This window comes from Zea mays, chromosome 9 (assembly GCF_902167145.1).
Source record: "Zea mays cultivar B73 chromosome 9, Zm-B73-REFERENCE-NAM-5.0, whole genome shotgun sequence".
Lineage (NCBI taxonomy): Eukaryota > Viridiplantae > Streptophyta > Magnoliopsida > Poales > Poaceae > Zea > Zea mays.
Genome location: NC_050104.1, coordinates 17,611,904 through 17,635,873, shown reverse-complemented (window position 1 = coordinate 17,635,873; position 23,970 = coordinate 17,611,904). Strand labels below are relative to the sequence as shown.

The window sequence follows — 23,970 nt, the reverse complement described above, 5'->3', positions numbered from 1 at the left end:
ATGTTGAGTGCGCTTTTGGAGTGTGGAAATCTCGGTTCAACATTATAGCAGTTCCTGGACGTTCTTACTCTCAACGTACTCTTGGTTTGATCATGCGTGCATGTGTCATTTTGCACAATATGATCATCGATGGCGAGCGTGATGCCGATTTAGACGAGACATATGAGACAGTTGATTCTACAGTCGGCCCGTCGATCTACTACAATGCAACCCCGAGCCTAGCAGCTAGGATTCAAATGGACAACGAGATGACAGACACATCGATGTATACACAACTACTAAATGATTTGGTTGAACATGTATGGGGACATAATAATCATTAGATTTATGTAATTTTCTATTAATTATTTTGTATTTTTAAATCGTCATGTAATTTTATTTTAATTATGACGCAATTTGTAATTTTTAATTTAATAAAAAATATTATGTTGTGTGTTTTCTGAGCGTTGAAATAAATTCGTGTGAATTACTTAATTCTGAAATAGAAAAGCTGATGTGGCTATAGGCTGTAGCCTGCGCACTGAAGCAGCAGAGGCGAGAGCTGACGTGGCAGGAGCGAGAGGGAGGCTGTGCACTGGACTCAGCCTAACATCACAATCACATTACTTGCACCGGTTGCAACGTCAGGCAATGCCAGTAAAGCTGCTTCGATGATTCGTCAGTGCTACTCTGGGAAAACGGAGTGGTCGCGCCGCTGGAACTGTGGAACAAATGCTCTTCTATTTTCAAAGAAGGGGCCGTGAGCTGTGCGAATTCTATGCGTGCAGGTGTACGGCCCCTTGCGCTTCACGAGTCCTCGTGATGGCTTGAACATAGAGCATGGAGCCTGACCACGAGGTGCAGCAGGCAGGAGACGAGCAGCACCACGGCGGCTACAGCCACGACGAACAGGACCGCGGGACTGATCTTCGGGCCACGGCCGCCCCTGGACCTGGAGGCCGCCCCGCCGCCGCCCTGCGTCTCGGCTTCCCCGGCGGCGGCGAGGCCCGTGGCTAATCCTAGCAGCAGCAGCAGCATCATCTCCCCGCGTGGCTCATTTGGTGCGCTAAACCCGAGCGCGTTTTGAGCCGAGCAGAGCCCGAGCAGCCACTAGTGGTAGCTTCTCGGTCGCTGGCAACTTGCAGGAAGGAAGTGAGGCATTAGGCGATGCGGGAGGGAAATGCCAAGAGGCGGCTTGTGAAGCGCGACCAGGCCATGCTTGCTGTCTCCATCAACGTCCTTTATATTCATCCTCTATATCTGTCCTTTACAGTCTCCTCTAAAAGATTTCATCCTCTATATCTCATTTCTCTCCAACAACGTCCTCTAAATCACGTCCTCTATTCTCAAATACTCATATTAAAGACATTTTTTAATTTTATTTTTTGTACATACATATTTATCATACTCTCAAATATATTGTACATATTTTAATTTTGCTAAACCGGTTATTTAAAGTAGTCAAATGAATAGAGGATCGTTTAGAGAAACTCTATATATAGAGAATCCAGCAGCGTCCTCTAAATTTAAAGGACCGTTTAGAGGACGTTGCTGGAGAGCGTAGAGGACCGTTTGGTCCTCTAAATTTAGGGTAGAGAACCCTTTAGGGGGCCTTGTTGGAGCCAGCCTTATATGCAACCGTGGGAGGGACCGAGGGAGACACGAGCACACGGTGGCCCGAGCAAGCTGCAAACCCAACGACATCTGCAGGAGCAGACGTGGCTTTTTCTTTTTGTCTCACAACCCGAAAATAGGAGGTTAAAGCACAACCCGACATAAAATAATATAAGCCAGGCTAACACGGTCCGAAGGCGGGTCTAGGCCGAACCTTAAATTTCGGTCCGTCAGACCCCCGATGCTGCAGCCTGCAGTTGCAGGGCCGTTTTCTGCGGAAAGAAAAGGCCGAAAAGGCAAAGGAATGGTGGTGGTGGACTGGATGCGTTGCGTACTTGCCCTGTCGTTGCGTCTCGTGCGTTCTGTTGCATCAACATCTATGACCCTGTTCGTAAGTGTAGTGTTTTTGTAGTTTTAAAACAATACAATAGTATTTGATGATACTATAATAGTGGACTCAAAAGGTGTTTAGTTTGTACATACAAAACATGGTTTACTTAAAATCATGGTATTTTTAGAGTTTTCTAAACTCCACTCGGAACCTTAGTTTTCTTTTTTTTTCTCTCTACATATGTTTTGTTTTTTCAATGGAATCAAACAATTCACGGGTTTGAGCAATACTATGGTTTTACTGTGGTAAAATAATACCGTAGTATTTGTGTCATATACAATTGAAAATTATAATATCTTAAAACTATAATATTTTAAAACTGTGTTTCTAAACGAGCCCTATATGTACTACGTTCTATGCTGCTTCTGTCCTGGCATTGTCGCAAGCTGGCTCTGAGAAAGCCCTGCGCATCCAGTTTTTCAAAGCCAAGCCTGAATGTCTGACTGGCAGATAAACCTACGGCGCAGCGCGGACGACCACCGTCGCCGCCCGTGGGGACGACGACAAGAACTAAAGAACTAAACACGGTCTGGCTGCCGACGAGAAGATGAGCACCAATGCTCTATCGGTTTTTTGGCTCCTGGTGGGTGCATGTGCATCTCACAGTTTAAAATGGCAGGAACACGATTATCCCTATGTAATACATGTATAGTTTTAGAGAGAAACAGTGAAACCATCTAAAGAACAAATCCAGTAAAAGCACAAGTTTAATCGATTTTAGTCAACCCCATGTCCCAATAGTGGCTACAGAACTAAAGTTTAGGATAACTCTTTTAGCGACCCTATATGACAGTTTAGGACCTAAAAATGCCTAAACTTTACCAAATGAGGTCTAATATATTGTTCACTTATCTTTCTCACAAAGTTTATTAATTCTCGTGTCTAAAACGTCTATAAGTTTAGGCCAGCTGCATTGTTGTGTCCCCACATTTAAAGCCTCCCCACGTCCGGTGTCCTTTGGGGGAGCAGCTACTTCAACAGCTCCCTCCACGCCGCACCCCGTGTGGAGTCAGAGGTAGCTCCTCCATATATGGGTAAGCTAAATATTAATTAAATATGGTGACACATTAGCATCCTTGGCGACATGGCAGTGCAATTAAGAGGGGAGATATAGAAAGTCTCATGGAAAATGTTAGAATTTCATGGTGATAAAAACTCTGCATAGACTATTACCTAGTTTTAATCTGATGTGACAGTATTGAGAACAGTGCATTAAAACTCATCACTATGAATGGCCTCAGCTGTGGGCATTGTTGTGTAACACCACGTCTACTCCTAGACCGACGGTGCTTACCCTTAGCATCCCTCTAGGACCATAGACCATCTTCATAGACTAATACGAGTCTTTTGCGTACACTTTGTACTCAATCATGCGCACCTGAGAAGACTTCCCGGTTGGTCATCCATACCAAAATTGCTCTGGACCAAGCACACTTAACTCAGAGGTTTTTTCGAGACAACCTTCTGAAAAAGAAAATACACCTTGTTTGTACGTAATCTATTGATTCTATTAAGCCTTGAAAAAGAAAATGCATCTTATTTGTATGAGTACTCTATCGATTCTATTAATTATTGGGCCAAGATATCACCATCCACTGGGACCAATATATCACATGTTGCACTTAACACAAACTAGGATACATCTAACACAAGCGGGCATTGTTGCACTTAACACAAACTAGGATAGACCTAACACACTGTTGAGTAATGGTAGGGGATTGAATTCAGTAGTTCCTTGGTAGGGGATTGAATTCAGTAGTTCAACAAGGAGTGATTTGTTTACAATATTTCCACCCAACAAAACCGGTCAAAAGGCTCCTCCTTGGATCCTACCCGTGGATTCCTGACTTGCATCGTTCGATTCATTAGGCTATGACCAGTGCATTGTGTATATAACCCTACAGAACTTTATTTTACGGACTATATTGTTTACATAGTAGAGTTTAAAATGAGAGATGGATAGATACGAGGATGTTTATTTCAGCTTAAAATCAGATTCTGACTGTTAAAGTCTAACGTTGCCAGCCAAACGCTTCACTTTTTAGTCCACTTTTGTAAGAACCGATCAAATCAACGTGAATATAAAATCTATCGAGCCTTCACGATAGGAGAAATTTGTCGCTTTTTAGATCCTGAATTATATAAACCACTTTATCTTCTTCCGTACATAAACCTCACGATATTCAAATTCTCTTTACACTAGATTATCCAAGAATCCAAATTCTAAGAAAAGCCCTTCAGAAAAAGCTATACCTAACATGCCCTAAGTTGGTGGAGATAGCTGAACCATATACTAGAACAATTCCTATCAGATATGCTCGCCTAGTTTATAAAACATTTGATGAGTGCGTTTGTGATTAGTCAGCATATGACCAAAAAAACACAATGGATTAATACCATTTTAGGTAACCTTATTGATGGATCACAGCCCTAGCATCAAATAAATACTATCGTAACTAAGCATTTCCTTATCTAGGCAATGTGAAACAAATTGATAAGCAAGAGTGAAGTAACACGACAGGGTTACTGTTAGACTACCCGTCTAGGGTTTGTGTTATTCCCTGTGTAATGACTGTTATACCCCTGTGTAATGGGCCTTGGCCCAGTTACTCTCTCTATTTAATATCACTCCCAACCCCTGATTAGGGTATGGGTTCTCATTCCAACATGGTATCACAGAGCTAGGTTTAGGTTTTTTTTTTCTCTCTCAGCCGTCGGTTCCAACCGACCGGCCTCCACCTCTGCCGCCACCGGCCCCATCACCCCCGCTGCGATCAGCAGCGCGCCCGCCCATGGAGGGGCCCCCTACATCGCCGGCCTTGCGCCGCTTCCTGCCGTCTCCCCGCTGACCCTGCGCCGCGGATCTCCGTCGGGGTTTCCCACCCTCGCTTCACCCACCTGGAGCCACGCCGTCACGCCCTCCGCACTTCCCACCGTCGCCTCCCCGCTCGTCGACACCCTCGCGGAGATCCAGGCCGCTGTGACGGCCTCGCGGGAGCGCGAGCGCGCCGCCTCCCTCGCCCTGGAGCGAGAGCGTGCCCTGGGTGCCGCTCTGACCACCCAGATGGCCACCACGCAGCGCCTCCTCGGTCGCCCGCCGGTCGCCCCTGTGGAACCCCCGGAGGACCCCCGCGACTCCGACCTCGACGCCGACCTCATCGCTGCTCTCCACGCTCAGGCCGCTGGTCTGCACAACATCCGGGCCCTCGTGTCCGTGGTGTTGGATCCGGCGTCTTCCCACTACCCCCGCTGGCGAGGACAGGTCCTCCTCACGCTGCGGCGGTTCGTCCTCGACGATCACGTCCTCGTCGACCACGACGCTCCACCGCCTCGCTCCTGGTGCCTCATGGACAGCGTTGTCCTCTCGTGGCTCCACGGCACCATCACCGTTGAGCTGCAGGACATCATCCGCGATCAGGCGGACACTGCTCGCCAGGCGTGGCTCGCTCTCGAGGACCAGTTCCTCGGGAATCGGGATGCGCGGGCGCTCCACCTCGACGCCCAGTTCCACCTGTTCTCTCAGGGAGACCTCTCCGTGGGAGAATACTGCCGCCCGATGAAGGGCCTGGCTGACTCTCTCCGTGATCTCGGCGAGCCAGTTGCCGATCGTACCCTGGTGCTGAACCTCCTGCGTGGCCTCAGCCCCCGCTACGGCCACCTGAAGGCTCTCATCAAGAGGAGCGTGCCCTTCCCCACCTTCCACGCCGTGCGGAACGAGCTTCTCCTCGAGGAGCTCACCATGGCGAATGAGGCACCCACTCCTGCCTCGGCCCTCTACAGCGCTCCCACTAGTGGTCAGCCGCCTTCAGGGGGCCAGGCCACCCGTCCTCCGTCGACCGGGGCTCCCACCCGCCCCCCTCCTGCCGTCTCGGCGGCCCCTCGTCCGACTTCTACGACCGACGGGGGTCGTCGCTCCCGCAAGGGCGGCCGTGGGAGCGGCGGCTCCTCTCGTGGTGGTCCCTCCGGCCGGGGTGGCGGCCACGCGTGGCCGTCCTTCTACAACCCCTGGACCGGGACCATCGCCATGTGGCCGGGCCAGGCACCGAGTACACCCCCCGTCCTCCGGCGCCCGCCCTCCTGACTACACCTCACTACGGCGCACCTCCTTATGGTGTTCCCGTCGTGCCCCAGGCTCCGCCCGCGCTCCAGCCCCCGGGGACCCACACCTCGACGCCTTGGTCCCCGCCGGCTGGTGGTTGGGACAGCACCTCCCTCGCTGCTGCTTTCAGCACCATGGCGATGACCCCACCCCCCTCCGACTGGGTGATCGACTCCGGTGCCTCGTACCACACCACCCCCACGGCAGGCACGCTCTCTCGCTCTCATCCCCCACTCCCCTCTCACCCATCCTCGATCGTCGTTGGAAACGGTTCCACTCTGCCAGTCACCTCAGTAGGTGCCTCGGTTCTCCCTGGGCCGTTTTACCTCAACGATGTTCTCGTAGCTCCCCACATCACCCACAATCTTCTTTCTGTTCGTCGATTCACTACTGACAACTCCTGTTCTATTGAGTTTGACCCCTCTGGTTTTTCTGTGAAGGATCTAGCCACCAGGACCCTTCTCGCCCGCTGTGACAGCTCGGGACCTCTCTACACGCTCCAGCCCTCCACCACCGGCGTGTCTCCACCTCCTGCCTTGGTCTCCACCACCTCCTCCACCACATGGCATCGACGTCTCGGCCATCCTGGACCCGACGTCATGACCAAGATTACCAGTAGTCTCGATCTTTCATGTAGTAGGGGACATTTTGAGGGTCTCTGTCATGCTTGTCAGTTAGGCCGACATACTCGTCTCCCATTTACTACTTCTTCTCGGGCTGAGCAGGCTTTTGATCTGGTTCATTGTGACCTTTGGACCTCCCCTGTACTCAGTCTTTCTGGTTATAAATATTATCTGGTGATTTTGGATGATTTTTCCCATTTTCTCTGGACCTTCCCGCTTCGGTTGAAGTCGGACACATTCACCACCCTCACACACTTCTTCACCTGGGTATCCACTCAGTTTCGTCGCCCGGTCCGTGCTCTGCAGTGTGACAATGGCCGCGAGTTCGATAACAACGCCTCTCGCTCCTTCTTCCTCACTCATGGCGTCCAGTTGCGTCTCTCGTGCCCCTACACTTCTGCCCAGAACGGCCGAGCCGAACGCATGATCCGCACCACCACTAATATGCTCCGCTGTCTCCTCTTCCAGGCGTCTCTCCCCGCCAGCTACTGGGCAGAGGCCCTGCATACTGCCACCCACCTCCTCAACTGTCTTCCCTCGAAGGCGGTACGCCACCCTACCCCCCACTTCGCCCTTTACGGCACAACCCCTTCCTATGACCACCTTCGTGTGTTCGACTGTGCCTGCTACCCTAACACTTCCGCTACTGCTCCACATAAGCTTTCTCCTCGCTCCACCCGCTGTCTATTCCTTGGCTACTCCCCTGACCACAAGGGGTACCGGTGTATGGACCTCACCTCCCACCGCATCATCATCTCTCGTCATGTCGTCTTTGACGAAGATGTGTTTCCCCTTGCTGGCTCCACCCCACCCACCGATCTTGACTCCCTCCTCGAGTCCGATCCGATTCCTCCCCCACCTTCGGCTCCCCGTCTTGCGCCGTTACCTGCTCCTCGTGCGGCCCCCACGACCTCTTCCGCGCCACGCGCGGCCCCGTCGACCCCGCCTGCGCCACGCGCGGCCCCGTCGACCCCGCCTGCGCCGCGCGCGGCCCCGTCGACTCCGGCTCGATTCGCCAACCCCGCCCTCGTCTACCATCGTCGCGGCCACGCCACTACCTCGGCACCCCCCGACGCGTGCCCATCGACGAGCGCGGCCCGCTTCGCCGACCCCGCCGTCGTCTATCACCGCCGTGAGCCGGCCCCTCCAGCCGCTCCCGACGTTCCGGTGGCTCACTCCGAGTCATCCGTATACCACCCGGTCGCCATCCATCGCGACCCCGGGCACGTCCACCCGATGGTGACTCGACGCGCTGCTGGCGTTCTCCGCCCCGTCGACCGGCTCATCCTGGCAGCCGCTACGACCAGCACTCCACCCGACGCTTCCCCGGTACCCTCCTCCGTTCGCACTGCCCTCGCCGACCCACACTGGCGTCGCGCTATGGAGGAGGAGTACGCGGCCCTCTTGGCCAACCACACTTGGGACCTGGTGCCGCGTCCACCAGGCACCAACGTGGTCACCGGCAAGTGGCTATTTCGCCACAAGCTGACCTCAGACGGCTCCCTCGACCGCTACAAGGCCCGTTGGGTCCTTCGGGGCTTCACCCAGCGCCCCGGAGTGGACTACGACGAGACCTTCAGCCCTGTCGTCAAGTTCGCCACTGTTCGCGCTGTCCTCTCCCTCGCCCTCTCCCGCGACTGGGCGATCCATCAGCTCGATGTCAAGAATGCCTTCCTCCATGGCACTCTGACGGAGACTGTCTACTGCAGCCAGCCCACCGGCTTCGTCGACGCTGACCGTCCGGACCTGGTTTGCCGGCTGAACCGATCCCTGTACGGCCTCAAGCAGGCGCCACGGGCTTGGTACAGCCGCTTCGCCTCCTACCTGGCCTCTGTCGGCTTCGTCGAGGCCAAGTCGGACACGTCCCTGTTCATCTACCGGCGCGGCGACGACACCGTCTACCTCCTGCTCTACATCGACGACATTGTGCTCACGGCATCCACCGCCGACCTCCTTCACCGCACGATCGTCGCCCTTCAGCGGGAGTTCGCGATGAAGGACCTGGGGCCCCTCCACCACTTCCTCGGCGTCACCGCCGAACGTCGGCCTCAGGGTCTCTTCCTCCACCAGCGCCAGTACGCCATCGACATCCTGGAGCGGGCTGGCATGTCTGACTGCAAGCCCTGCACCACGCCTGTCGACACTCAAGCGAAGCTCTCTGAGGACGACAGGCCTCCGGTCGCCGACGCGACGTCCTACCGGAGCCTCACCGGCGCACTCCAGTACCTCACGTTCTCCAGGCCCGACATCGCTTACGCCGTCCAGCAGGTGTGCCTACACATGCACACTCCGCGGGAGCCCCATCTCACTGACTCCGCCCATCCCCGACGACGGAGCTCGTGGTCTACACCGACGCCGACTGGGCTGGCTGTCCCGACACGCGCCGGTCCACCTCCGGCTACGCCGTCTTCCTGGGCGCCAACCTCGTCTCTTGGGCCGCCAAGAGGCAGCCCGTCGTCTCTCGCTCCAGCGCTGAGGCCGAGTACCGTGCCGTGGCCAACGGCGTGGCCGAGGCCTCCTGGCTGCGCCAGCTCCTCCACGAGCTTCACAGTCCCCTCCAGCGCGCCACCCTCGTCTACTGCGACAACGTCAGCGCGGTCTACCTCTCCACCAACCCCGTGCAGCATCAGCGCACGAAGCATGTGGAGATCGACCTCCACTTCGTCCGCGAGCGTGTCGCTGCCGGTGACGTCCGCGTTCTCAGCGTCCCCACCACGCTTCAGTTCGCCGACATCTTCACCAAGGGGTTACCGTCGAGTGTCTTTTTAGACTTCCGATCCAGTCTCAACATCTGTACAGGATAGAGTTGTGACTGCGGGGGGTGTTAGACTACCCGTCTAGGGTTTGTGTTATTCCCTGTGTAATGACTGTTATACCCCTGTGTAATGGGCCTTGGCCCAGTTACTCTCTCTATTTAATATCACTCCCAACCCCTGATTAGGGTATGGGTTCTCATTCCAACAGTTACTCACAGTGTCATCACAAATCCAGCTGGAAGACAGTAAATGATTAATGAAGCGTATATCAGGATTCCAAAAGAAGAAAACGCCACACCACAATCCATAAAGATACAAGATACTGTGGAAGTTAAGAACAACACAAAACTTCAACAAAATCTAATTGAAGCATTCAATTATTCAACCATTCCTGTGGCCAAAGGCATGCACCTAGATATACATTATGTCTACATAGTAAAAACTATTTGGAACGGAAGGGTAGCTTGAACAAGAATATAACTAGTTACACAAGGAAAATAAAATTTTACTTATATGCTAAAAAATCGGAGTCCCCATATTCTGATGGCATCAAGTACCAGGTAATAAGCAAGGAACACTATTGCAGCAAGGAACTGGATAAAATCTGCAATAACAAATTATGGTAGCACCAGAATTTCAAGTTCACAGCAATGAATAGCCCAAGGTCTCAAGAAGTGGTCCGGCAAAGATCATTAGCACTGACTGAGATGCATCACACCAAAACTCTGAGTCCTGATGATGCTTGATATAACCAATTGGTATGAATTGTCAACCAAACAATTCCAGTCTAGGTACAAAATAATCTTTCAAGAGCAAACCAAAAGCTTCGGGGTCATGTAGTAAGTGGCTAATCATAGAAAAATGATGTCAAAACAATGCTGCAACCAAACCACAAAAGTTATTGTCTTAGACCCTGTTTGTTTACCCTCTAAATTATATAATCCAGCTTAAATAAGTTAAGAGGCAAACAAACAACACAGATTATTAGATGGACTATATATAATCTAGATGCCTAGATTATGATAACCGATAAACAGGTCATTAGGTGCTTATATAATCCATGAGCAGGTATATATAATCCTAGAAGGAAACAAACAAGCCCTTAGTCGTGAGAGAACTATAACTGGAACCTCTCCTAAAAAATAGCATTGAATACTGAACATATGGTTGACATCAAACCATATAGGTAATATAAACCAGACAGAACACCACAAAAATAGCTGTTTCTAAGCACAATTGACAATCAGCTATATGAAGCATGGTTTTTTATTTGGGATGAACAATTATATGATCCTGATGCATTGTATTGTCATGTTCTGGTCATACAAATGGTTCTTAACATTTTCACCACAGCACCCTCTGTCAGTGTCACCACAAGTCCTAATGGCAAACAACAATTCAAGCACAACATAAGAATGAAGATAATCTGAAAGACGTAGAATACCTTATTATTTTGCCTTGTTTCCAGAACACAATCAATGAAAGCACTAGCGTCATCTAGAGGCCTAAACTATAATAGTTACTAGAACACATAAGCAGTTCAAAATTTTGCCATGGTCACTAAATACAGTCGGTATCATCCAGATGCGTTAGATCCAAACCTAATTTTGCCTGTTCCATTATCCCACATGCTCCCTAATCACGACAATAATCAAGCAGAGCAGATAGAAATCAACAATTTGCAACCAGTTCAAGGCAATCCACAGTTACAGATGAAACATTAACGTATCTAGGATGCTCAACATAAAATTAGACCACATAATCGTCGAATATTCAAGTTCACACAACTGAAGCACAAATGCTTAAACCATCTCTAAGAGCAGTAGTAGGCATCACAAGCCACAGCAAAACAGAGCATTATGCCTCGGGTGTTGGCTGTGTCAGGCCGGACTTTGCAAGCAGCTTCCCCAGCGCTTCAGGAGAGCACACCTGGTACTGTACCTCCCCGGAGCCCGGCTGCAGAAACACCTCGGCCAGCTCCAGCTTCTCGGCAGTCAGGCTGGTGGAGTCCATGGTCTTGCTGAGGACCTTAAGCGCGAGGGCGACGGCCTCCTCGCGGGTCAAGCCGTCCTTGTAGTCCTGCTTGAGCATGGACTGCGCGGCCTGGCTGTTGGCCCCAACAGCGGCGGCCTTCCACCCGCCGTAGTTCCCGGATGGGTCGCTCATGTAGAGCTGGAAGCCGTGGTGCTTGTCCCACCCGGCGAATAGGAAGGAGACCCCGAAGGGGCGGAGGCCTCCGAACTGGGTGTATCCCTGCTTGGTGTCGCAGAGGGACTGGACGAGCTGCTCGACGGGGATGGGTTCCTGGTAGGAGAGCGCGTAGCGTTGGGCGTGGAGGCGGGCGGTGTTGATGAGGATGTTGGCGTCGGACATGATCCCGGCCACGGCGCACGCCAGGTGGGAGTCGATCTTGTACATCTTCTCGGCGGAGCGCGAGGTCTGGAGGAGCTTGGAGGTCACCTTCTTCTCGCCGACGAGGACCACGCCGTCGGCCGCTAGGATCCCGAGGGCTGACCCGGCGTTGCCGATCGCCTCCATCGCGTACTCCACCTGGTAGAGACGCCCCTCCGGCGAGAAGATCGTCGTGCGGCTGTCATAGCGGCGAGACATCGCGGCGGCGGCGGCGGCGAGATGGGGTTTGCGTTTGCTGGATTGGGGGTGGTGACGGCGAGATTGGGGCTTGCGTTTGTGGAAATTGAGGGGGAGGCGACTCGGGAGGATTAACACCGCGAGATCTACTTGTGAGAGAAGAAAGGGGACGGACTCGCTGCGTTTAGCCCATCCGAACCGTCGGTCCCTCCGCTTTTGCTTTGTGGCCGTTGGATCTCTCGTGGTTTCCAGCCGGGCTAAGACTTACAATTTACCTAATTTTTTTTTGGCTAATGTTAGTTTTTCAATTTTAACGACTAATTTTAGATAAAGTGTGACACAGGTAGTCACGAACTAAACAGACTCTATCTCTAACATCCATGTCTTATCGTCTATTTTCAAACTTTTCTCGTTAAATAATGTCATTTACAATTTTATTATGTCCCTTTATTTTCACATTCTACTAGACACGGTCTAAAAATTTGTTCGTATGCGTAAGTCCATGTTTGTCACCTCAAAATGAAACAGTATTACATGATTACAGGTCAGGATTCCATTGGCGTAACCTGCTCGACACGGATTAGGGGAGGCCACCATTCGATATGGGTTCATTGGGGCTGTGTCCATTGAACTCAAACACTAGCAAATAGGCACGGATCAAGTGGTTTTTACTTGTTGTAAATATATTTGTGAATCAGCTGATCTAATAATCATTAAAAAAATAATTCTGATTTAATCTAATTCGTCGGTGGATCAGATTAGGTTTAGGGCATGATTTCTAACTCGTGGCCAAACTCAACACGAAAAGAACGAAGTCGACTCAAAAGTGCTAAAATCACGGCATAGAGGACGGGGAAGCGTGCAATGTTAGATGGGCCGGGTCTGGTTTTCAGCCCACCTGAGTTTTTAGGGAGCACGAGAAACCCTTTACGCTCTCCATATGAATAGAAAAGAACCCCTTTGCGCAAGGCAAACCCCCACCCAGCTCACCTCGGCGATGGCATCGGCGGCGGCCGTGGAGTGGGAGGCGGCGGCGCGGAAGGTGCTGGTGGCGCGCAAGCCCTGCTTCGGGCTACCTACGGCCTGCCCAACCTGCCTCCCCGTGCTCCTCTACCTCCGCATGGCGCAGGTTCCCTTCGACATCCACGTCGACACCTCCTTCCCCGATGCCGGTGAGCTCCCCGCGCTCATGCGTAGTCTTATCATATTATCCTGTATCTACTTAGATCCGCTATGCTCTTTGCTGCTGGCGTCTCCGCTTGTCCGGGTAGATGATCAAAAGTACAAAACTGCTAGATATATGTGGCAAGGTCGCTGCATTGATGTGCTGGGACCTATATGTGGGTTGAGCTAGAGCGAGAAGGGAGAAGGTTGCTTTGCTCTCACACCGGTTTTTTTTGTTGTTGCACAGATCACATACCATATGTTGAATTTGGGGATTGCGTGGCTTTCAACAACGAGAAAGGAGGCGTAATTGAGTATCTCAAGGATGAGAAAATTGCTGACTTGAACTCAAATCACCCAAATATTTCATCCACCACTGTGCTAGATACAAAGGCCATGGTTTCGTCCTGGCTTGCTAATGCTTTGCTGTATGAACTCTGGGTGGTTAGTGCTGGAAGCATTGCAAATGATATCTACTTCTCTGATCTCCCTTGGCCCATTGGAAAGATACTCCATTGGAATAAAACTAGACATGTGAAGCAGCTACTTGGTATAACAAAGCTCAATGCTGCAGAAAAAGAAGAGGAGGTTTGCTACTCCCTACCTATTATTGTCCTAGCCTTTTTTTGTTTTTTGGTTGACACATTAGTAGCTTGTAATGCAATTTTCTATTTAAACAGATATACCTGAAGGCAAGTGCTGCTTATGACTCATTGTCTTTCAGATTAGGGGATCAAGTCTTTCTATTTGATAATAGGTACACTTCAATTAACTTGTATCCAGCATATTTCTCTGTACTTTGTGTTAGGTTTTTATGCTTGCTGACACTTATATTTTTGTTCTGCTACGCCAAATTTGGAGCACTGATATTTCTTAATTTCTATTTATGAAGCCCTACAGATGTTGATGCTCTTTTCCTTGGACATGCTCTTTTTGTCCTCAGTGCGTTGCCTGTAAGTTTCCCTCTATAGTTAGTTGTGTAACCTGAATGGGGATTTAGTTGCATTGAAAAATGATTGAAGCACAGATGCCTGATTGCACTTGCACATTCTCATGAAAGCGCCGTTTCCTGTTAGTAGTAACTATCAAGTAGCATACAAAATTGATTATAGTGCAGGTTCACATCTTTATAATGCTTCTTATGTTAGTAGTATTGGGATTGAGTTTTTCTATGCTATTAATTAAGAGTTTCCTAGCCCTAACCCTAAATCTGTCAAGCAAATGATCCAAAGCATCCTCAAATTATTTGTATATAGTTAGTTTCAGGGCATGTACTGATCTTACTCCTGCCTTAGGATACATCTGTGCTGAGGGGCACATTGCAGAAGCATGACAACTTGGTTAGCTTTGCTGAGCATCACAAGGTCCAGTTGCTGGAAACCTCATCATCGTCATCGTCAGGGTTAGGATCATCACCTAGCCCGTCATCATCCACCCCCAGGAGAAGACCATCTGCTGACCACAGTAAGCAAAACAGTCCGCATTACCCTGCTACTCAAAATTCAGAATTTGCTAGTTGTAGCATCTATACTTGGTTGGATAAACTGTTGTCAGGAACATTTGAATGATGTCATTTTTCTCTACCTGGCAGACCTTCCAGCTTATAAATATGATTTATCCTGTTCAACAAATTTAATACAAGGATGCATTACTCAAAATGTCATGTTAAATGAAGAGTCTGTGATCAGCTTGTGTTAGTTATTTGTTATGTATGTGCTATTGCCAATCACCAATTCACCATCATATTCATTTAATGGACTATTTACTCAATTCAACCTGCAATTCTGCAGTCTGCAGTTTACTCGTTGGCGATCATTAACTGTTTCACAAAACTGTAATTATTTGCAGGTAAATGTCAAGGAACTACAACTTCTGTGAAACTGGTCTCAAAAGCTGTAGTTCCTTGATAGTTAGGTGCATATATAACTCTAGTTTTCTGAAGTTAACTCTTTCACATTTGTGCATGATTGACTTACCCTTGTAGTAACTAAGAGTCTAGGACGTAAACATGAAAGACAACCTTCCTTGTAGTAACCACGAGTCTAGGACATAAAACTGCATTTCATTACAAAGTGAGGTGGTAACTGTGCTAATAATGTTTTTAGTGGACGGATCCTTTATGTAATCCTGGATCAGTGATAGCTCAAGCTGTATGTTGCTTCCTTTCATTGCATCACAATGCTGTCATGGAAGAAACTGTGTCAAACACTGATTTAATTAGGATAGAGTGGAAAATCAATATATGCATAGATAGCATATGGTGCTCCTAGACAGAATAATCATGCGGGGTTTTCTCGCAAAAAATGATTTTATATGATTTGTTTATTGTTTGGTATGATTTGGCCAGTCTAAGGGGGCTACGGTACTTTTTTTTAAAGAAGTAAAATGGATTAATAAGAAAATAAAATTGATAAAGATGGTTTAACAGGTTCTTGAACTTCACTGTCTCTTTTACCTGTTGTCTCGGTGGTCATGTTTTGCTTATTCTTGCAACAGTTTTCAGACATCTAGTTGTTGCTTTATGTTCTTATAATGATGTGCTCTGTAGGTTATAAGCCAAAACCCAGAGCCAAGAAGGAACGGACGGAGGAGGAAAAGAAATTCAGGCGAAGAGCAAAGTATTTCCTGGCCACACAACTCGTTGCAGTTCTTGTGTTCCTTTCGCTGATGGGTGGGGTTGATAGTTCCGAGCTAGACGACGAAGATGGCTTGGATTATGATGATTAGATCCTCCCTGTGCTGTTACACTTGATTAGTTCCAACGACAAACTGCCTGGTTGGTTCGGGGTGCTGTGAGAATTTGTTCCAACATTGGAAAATGTGTTACGCTTGATTTTAGCTAGGAATTCACTGAGTTGGTCACCCATCGGCAGTTTCATAAGCTACTTCGGCTGTAAACATACTTGTCTCCGAAGTTTTTTTTTTTTTGGGCTTCAGTGAACCAAACTTGTAAGCAAATTCGAATTTTGGAGTTTTGGTTTTGGAGACGCGCTGCTTCTGTATGATGAGATCTGTTGGCCGCAACATATTTGGGAGGAAAAAAAATAAGGGGCTAAAATCCCCTGCTTATTTAATTTTGAATAAGGGATTTTAGCATTTTAATCCCCTCTAGTTTTGTGGTTTTCAAACAGGCATTTTTGGAGGGCTGTTGAGATTCATGAAAGAAACACAACAGAGCAAATATGTTAAGAGTTATATTCTTCCCTCGTCTGAAGATGTTGATATATGAGTGTATGGAGCTTTACAATCTAGCATATGCATAATATGTCGAACATAAACACAAGTATGATTTGATATATGAGTAGCATTGAAGATAAACACAAGTATCATTGAAGATCGAGACGACCCCACTATGTTTGAGCATTTTCATGCAGAGATAGCTTGAGTGTACTACAACTTCAAATACATTTAATGCGCCTCTCTCTAATATTGCATTGTAGGGGTAATACATTTTGGGGATATCAAACATAATGTCTTTTGCTCTTGTATTGTTGATGTAGCCAACGGATACTAACATGCCAATTTTGCCAAGGGGAGATATCTGCCTTCCTTTGAAGCCATAATGGATTCATTGTCTATTGTAATATATCTTCGTCTTCTTATATTTGCTTGAAAGCTTTAGAGAAGATTATATCCGCTACACTTTATCAATGAGCACATTGTCAACAATGAAGCATTTCAATTTTCATGTTGCAACTAATTACCATGTCGGGTAGTTTCTCAACTGAAGGTCGTCTTGAGTGGATGTGATAGGCATATGGGACCAAATGGATCTGATATATGACCCTTGAATACCTACATGGTGGAGCCTTCTTTGGAGATCTTTCTTTTGCTTTTTATTGATTGGTTTGAAGCTTGATCCTCAGTTATCGATAATATATACTTTGCTGGTGGCACCAAACTATTAATCGTCTAGGCGTCAGACCCTTCCCTTATATCAACCTAGTAATGCTACTACGACAAGTATTGTTGGGACTGGTTGTGAAGCAATGGATCATATTGGGGTGGGCCTAGGAATCTTCCCATGATTTGTTGTTGATACACAAATGACCTTGAAGCCGAAGGATGAAAATTGTGCTCTTGATATTGAATGTGTGGTGCTACGTAATTAGGTAGGCAATAAGATGATGTATAACACACATCCTTCGGCTCACCGCCTTGCTTTGTAGCATCTAATCCTTCTATTTATGGGTTGTGATATTTCAATATTTAATTGTATTTCATTTATCTTCTGCACAGAATACATAGCAGAACCTCCTTGATTGTCGTTGTTGGAGTATCTACCTCTCAAGGTGCTGCCTCCTCTTCCACCTCTTGATGTGGGACCATCTTGAAAGGTACTCTGTTGCCTTTTCTTGGGTCTGTTTGAAGATTGGCTTGGTGCTTGAGTTGGATGAAATTGTTTTTCCCCATCACACTAGGGTGTGCTTTAAATGCTTTGGATATGCCTTATATCTCTTCTGAAGGTTCTTGTGATCTCTGTGTATTTCTGTTGCTCTTTCCAATGCTGCTTAGAGTCTTTGTCTGCTCATATGTACTCTTCCATCTTTTAAAACAATTTTTTTAGGGATTGCAAAGGCTTCTAGGCGAAGTATTGAGAGCATGCGCTAGTTTTGAGCCTCTTGATTGTTGCCTCAATGACTATCTCTATTGGGTTCTAATAGATGGGATCCGGACAAGAGGAAAAGCTTGGGCACAAGAACGAGACAAATGTGAAACAATGGCTCCCAAATGTATTGTTCATTTGTCCCTCACCACATTCGGGTAGAGTTATTTATAGGGTAACCAAAGGATAACCTCTCAAAATACAGTATACCCTTGGTTACCGGCTACATCCCAAGGATATGATCTACAAGGGCATAAATAAGGACAGTTACAACCAAATATTGCATACACACATTCATGTCCCCGCACTAGGATAAGGTATGCTTGATTCTGATTGATGGGCCCACCATAGGCGATTACCGGCCCATCTTGCACATGTGGCTTAGATATTGCTCCTAAGTGGGGAAAGCCTTAACAGAGTCTCTACAAATGACTGGGGTGGTAATTATTGGAATGTGAACCCCCAATCCTAACAGGGGTTGGGTGATATATTAATAGGCTGAGTAAACTGGGCCAGGCCCATTACAGAGGGGTGAGATGGTCATTACACGGGGAAGACCCCAAACCCTAAACGGGTATTCTAACACCCCCCGCAGTCACAACTCTATCCTGTACAGATGTTGAGACTGGATCGAAAGTCTAAAAATACACTCGACGGTAATCCCTTGGTGAAGATGTCGGCGAACTGCAGCGTGGTGGGGACGCTGAGAACTCGAACGTCACCGGCAGCGACACGCTCGCGGACGAAGTGCAGGTCGATCTCCACATGCTTCGTGCGCTGATGCTGCACGGGGTTGGTGGAGAGGTAGACCGCGCTGACGTTGTCGCAGTAGACGAGGGTGGCGCGCTGGAGGGGACTGTGGAGCTCGTGGAGGAGCTGGCGCAGCCAGGAGGCCTCTGCCACGCCGTTGGCCACGACACGGTACTCGGCCTCAGCGCTGGAGCGAGAGACGACGGGCTGACGCTTGGCGGCCTAAGAGACGAGGTTGGCGCCCAGGAACACGGCGTAACCGGAGGTGGACCGGCGCGTGTCGAGACAGCCAGCCCAGTCAGCGTCGGTGTAGACCACGAGCTCCGACGTCGGGGATGGTCGGAGAAGGAGGCCGTAGTCGAGGGAGCCGCGGAGGTAGCGCAGAATCCGCTTGAGCGCGGTGAGATGGGGCTCCCGCGGAGTGTGCATATGCAGGCACACCTGCTGGACGGCGTATGCGATGTCGGGCCTGGAGAAGGTGAGGTACTGGAGCGCGCCGGTCAGGCTCCGGTAGGACGTCGCGTCGGCGACCGGAGGCCCGTCGTCCTCAGAGAGCTTCGCCTGAGTGTCGACAGGCGTGGAGCAGGGCTTGCAGTCAGACATGCCAGCCCGCTCCAGGATGTCGATGACGTACTGGCGCTGGTGGAGGAAGAGACCCTGGGACCGACGCTCGGCGGTGATGCCGAGGAAGTGGTGTAGGGGCCCCAGGTCCTTCATCGCGAACTCTCGCTGAAGGGCGATGATCGTGCGACGTAGAAGGTCGGCGGTGGATACCGTGAGCACAATGTCGTCGACGTAGAGCAGGAGGTAGACGGTGTCGTCGCCGCGCCGGTAGATGAACAGGGACGTGTCCGACTTGGCCTCAACGAAGCCGATGGAGGCCAGGTAGGAGGCGAAGCGACTGTACCATGCCTGTGGCGCCTGCTTGAGGCCGTACAGGGACCGGTTCAGCCGGCAGACCAGATCCGGACGGTCAGCGTCGACGAAGCCGGTGGGCTGGCTGCAGTAGACAGTCTCCGTCAGAGTGCCATGGAGGAAGGCATTCTTGACATCAAGCTGATGGATCGCCCAGTCGTGGGAGAGGGCGAGGGAGAGGACGGCGCGAACAGTGGCGAACTTGACGACGGGGCTGAAGGTCTCGTCGTAGTCCACTCCGGGGCGCTGTGTGAAGCCCCGAAGGACCCAACGGGCCTTGTAGCGGTCGAGGGAGCCATCCGAGGTCAGCTTGTGGCGAAATAGCCACTTGCCGGTGACCACGTTGGTGCCTGGTGGACACGGCACCAGGTCCCAGGTGTGGTTGGCCAAGAGGGCCGCGTACTCCTCCTCCATAGCACGACGCCAGTGTGGGTCGGCGAGGGCAGTGCGAACGGAGGAGGGCACCGGGGAAGCGTCGGGTGGAGTGCTGGACGTATCAGCTGCCAGGATCAGCCGGTCGACGGGGCGAAGAACGCCAGCGGCGCGCCGAGTCACCATCGGGTGAACGTGTCCGGGGTCACGGTGGATGGCGACCGGGTGGTATACGGACGGCTCGGAGCGGACCGCCGGAACGTCGAGAGCAGCAGGTGTGGCCGGCTCGCGGCGGTGATAGGCGACGGCGGGGTCGGCGAAGTGGGTCGCGCTCGTCGACGGGCCCGAGTCAGGGGGCGCGGAGGTAGTGGCGTGGCCGCGGCGGTGGTAGACGAGCGTGGGGTTGGCGAAGCGAGTCGGGGTCGACGGGGCCGCTCGTGGCGCAGGCGGGGTCGACGGGGCCGCGCGTGGCACAGGCGTGGTCGACGGGGTCGAGCGAGGCGCAGGCGGGGTCGACGGGGCCGCGCGTGGCGCAGGCAGGATCAACGGGGCCGCGCATGACGCAGGCATGATCGACGTGGCCGCGTGTGGCGCAAGCGGGGTCGACGGCGCCGCGCGTGGCGCAAGCGGGGTCGATGGCGCCGCGCGTGGCGTGGAGATGGGCGCGAGCTGTGGCGTCGTGGCTGCACGAGGAGCAGGTAACGGCGCAATACGGGGCGCCAGGGTTGGGGGGGAACCGGGTCGGACTCGAGGAGAGAGTCAAGATCGGTGGGTGGGGTGGAGCCTGCAAGGGGAAACACATCTTCGTCGAAGACGACGTGACGAGAGATGATGATGCGGTGGGAGGTGAGGTCCAGGCACCGATACCCCTTGTGGTCAGGGGAGTAGCCGAGGAAGAGGCAGCGAGTGGAGCGAGGAGAAAGCTTGTTAGGGGCGGTAGCGGAAATGTTGGGGTAGCAGGCACAGCCGAACACGCGCAGGTGGTCGTAGGAAGGGGCTGTGCCGTACAGGGCGAAGTGAGGTGTAGGGTGGCTCACCGCCTTCGAGGGAAGACGGTTGAGGAGATGCGTGGCGGTATGAAGGGCCTCTGCCCAGTAGGTGGCAGGAAGAGACGCCTGAAAGAGAAGGCATCGGATCATGTTGGTGGTGGTTCGAATCATGCGCTCGGCCCGACCGTTCTGAGCAGAGGTGTAGGGACACGAGAGGCGCAACTGGACGCCGTGAGTGAGGAAGAATGACCGAGAGGCGTGGTTGTCGAACTCGCGGCCGTTGTCGCACTGCAGGGCACAGACCGGGCGCTCGAACTGGGTGGAAACCCAGGCGAAGAAGTGAGTGAGGGTGGTAAACGTGTCAGACTTCAGTCGAAGGGGGAAAGTCCAAAGAAAATGGGAGTAGTCGTCCAGAATGACCAGGTAGTATTTGTACCCGGAGAGGCTAAGGACAGGAGACGTCCAGAGATCGCAGTGGACAAGATCAAAGGCCTGAACAGCCCTAGACGTGGAAGTGGAGAAAGGAAGACGAGAGTGACGGCCGAGCTGACAAGCATGACAGAGGCGCTCAGAAGAGCCCCGAGTATAGGATATGTCTGAGTGGCTGGAAAGTTGGGACATGACGTCAGGTCCAGGGTGCCCGAGACGACGGTGCCAAATGGCGGAGGAGGTGGTGGTAGTAGCAAGAGCAGGAGATGAGGCTACTCTGGTGTGGGGAGTGGAGGGCAAGTGAAGAGAATAGAGGGGGCCAGAGCTGTCACAGCGAGCGAGCACAGCATGTGTGGGAAGGTGGCATATGGTGAGACCCCAGGGGTCGAACTCCATAGAGCACTGGTTGTCACTAGTGAAGCGACGAACCGAGAGGAGGGGATGAGTCAGTCCGGGAGCAACAAGGACGTCGTTAAGGCAGAATGGTCCTGGAAGAACCGATGCACCTACTAAGGTGACCGGGAGGGTGGAACCGTTGTCGACGACGATGGAGGAAGGATGTGAGGGGTGCGGTGGATGGGAGTGGAATAACGAACTAGTTGTGGGGGTAGTGTGGTAGGAGGCCCCGGAGTCAACTACCCAATCGACGGGAGAGGGAGACAGAGGGAAGGCCGCAGGGTGCGCGGAAAGAGCTAGAGGAGGAGCGCTGGCGTGGTTGCTAGGAGGGGAGGGGGACAAAGGGGGCTCGATTGCCAGGGAGGCAATCATTGTACGAGGGAAGACAAGGGGCCCGGACACGTGACGACCGGTCGTGGGATGGATTTCAACACAGTCACGGAGGACAGGGCTCATGGCGTGATCGAAGGCCACAAAGGTGCCCTGGACAAACTGACCATCGTGGAGGAGGACACGCACGGTGAGCCCGTCGAAAGGGGGTGAAGCCATGAGAGAGTGGAGAAGGGAATGGCGAATGGTGCGGCAGAGGGATGGGCTGCACACAAGTCACAGTGAGACAACTAGACGAGCAGACGAGATGCCAAGACGTGCGGCCAAGCAGGAAACAGCGACAGGCGGCAGCCGTGCGTCCGTGCGGGTCGGCGCCTCGACGGGACCAAGCGGCAAGCAGAACAGCGGAGCGCCGGACCGGGCGGCTGGAGCGCGGAGCGACGGAGCGTGCCGAGTCCGAGGCTCCGAGTGGCTGGAGCGTCGGCAGGAGCGACTGGCGGCCGAGCGGGCAGCTGACAGCCTTCGGGCAGCGGGCGACCTCCAGGCGCTTGGAGGCGTCGCAGGGTGGCGAGGGAGGCCGGCGTCGGAGCCCGGGAGGACCTCGTGCACCAGCACCCTAGGGAGCCGCGCCTGTGCGGGCACGCCTGCGTGTAGACGACGAGCAGGGCAGCGCTGCTGCAGGGAGGGGACCGGGCGCGGGCGGACCGTCGGTTGGCGTGGGGCAGCGGCACAAACGGCCAGAGCGACACGATGGGAGCGGCGGCTCCGGGAGAGGCGCTGGACGGGGATCCGCCGGTCGCTCGCCTTCTTCCTCAACCCGCCGCTGGACTGCGTCGCCTGCCCGCCGGGCGCGCTCCTCCAGGAGAACAAGCAGGTCGGCGGCCCGCGCGCGTTCGGAGGAAGACGAGCGCCCGAGGAAGACGACGAGCAGGGCCAGGGGACGACAGGCCGGTCGACGGACGGAGCGCTGCGCAGCGCACCAAAGCAGCCGCCACCCGCCAGGCAAGAGGCCACAGCCAAGCAGGGTCTGGGCGCGGCCCCGGCAGCCCTGGCGGCGCTCGGCAGTGGGGGAGGAGAGAGCCGGCGGCTGGGAGGGAGAGACGCCGTCGGTTGGGGGCCGGCAGCTGGGAGAGGAGGGTGGGAAAAACCTAATCTGATACCATATTGGAATGTGAACCCCTAACCCTAACAGGGGTTGGGTGATATATTAATAGGCTGAGTAAACTGGGCCAGACCCATTACAGAGGGGTGAGATGGTCATTACACGGGGAAGACCCCAAACCCTAAACGGGTATTCTAACAGTAATGGATCACGATATAAATGTTTCTTCATAATAAGTTAAAGTCTTAATAAATTTTAGTTAAAAAATAAATAGGAATAGAGTCTGATCTTAATCTAATTTAATTCTTAAAATTTATAGTGTAAAATTTAGAGCAAATTTAGAGCCCATTACTAATCCTATTTGTGCCATGCAATTCGCACCAAAGGCTCGACTGCTTCACAAGCGAGTGGTGGACTCTGCTCATGATGAGGTCTTCATCAAGGCCTCTGCGACACGTCAAAGACCACAGGCGTTAACAACCATCATATGTCTTGGTTCTTGATAGGCGAAGTCTATTTGTCCATCCACGCGGTCTTCAATGAGCCCTCCCCCCTCGTGGCCTTCTGCCCTTTCTCTAAGGGGTGTTTGTTTGAGATTATAATCTATCCAGATTATATAATCTAACAACTTTTGAACTAAGAGTTAGTTCAAAAATTGTTGAATTATATAATCTAGGTGGATTATAATCTCAAACAAACACCCCCTTAAGTCGCTACTTTCTCCGGTTGCAGCTATTCTCTGTCCCGGAGAGAATGCAGTGTTAGCTATAATATTTAAGTTAAATTATCTTTAATTTGACTAACTTTTTTAATATATATATATATATATATATATATAATAGCAAATAAGTCTTATTATATTAATA

General features: G+C 51.4%; 2 protein-coding genes across 2 annotated transcripts; one reads left to right on the top strand and one right to left on the bottom strand.

Annotated features, from left to right (window-relative positions):
• Positions 1-11,128: 11,128 nt before the first annotated feature.
• On the bottom strand, positions 11,129-12,193 carry LOC100193140 (proteasome subunit alpha type). The gene has a single exon (NM_001138298.2). The coding sequence runs from the start codon at positions 12,070-12,072 to the stop codon at positions 11,320-11,322; it is 753 nt and encodes a 250-aa protein (NP_001131770.1). The 5' UTR covers positions 12,073-12,193; the 3' UTR covers positions 11,129-11,319.
• Positions 12,194-13,049: 856 nt separating this feature from the next.
• LOC100381687 (uncharacterized) lies at positions 13,050-16,237 on the top strand. Its single transcript, NM_001351851.1, has 6 exons — positions 13,050-13,223; positions 13,463-13,803; positions 13,896-13,972; positions 14,108-14,168; positions 14,511-14,679; positions 15,764-16,237. Exons 1-6 carry the CDS (start codon positions 13,172-13,174, stop codon positions 15,940-15,942), a joined length of 879 nt encoding a protein of 292 aa, NP_001338780.1. The 5' UTR covers positions 13,050-13,171; the 3' UTR covers positions 15,943-16,237.
• Positions 16,238-23,970: the final 7,733 nt, after the last annotated feature.

Coding starts and splice junctions, on each gene's coding strand:
- LOC100193140 (NM_001138298.2), bottom strand. CDS start 12,072: ATGTCTCGCCGCTATGACAGCCGCACGACGATCTTCTCGCCGGAGGGG.
- LOC100381687 (NM_001351851.1), top strand. CDS start 13,172: ATGGCGCAGGTTCCCTTCGACATCCACGTCGACACCTCCTTCCCCGAT. Junction 13,973..14,107: donor GTCTTTCTATTTGATAATAG/GTACACTTCAAT, acceptor CTATTTATGAAG/CCCTACAGATGTTGATGCTC. Junction 14,680..15,763: donor AAGACCATCTGCTGACCACA/GTAAGCAAAACA, acceptor TGTGCTCTGTAG/GTTATAAGCCAAAACCCAGA.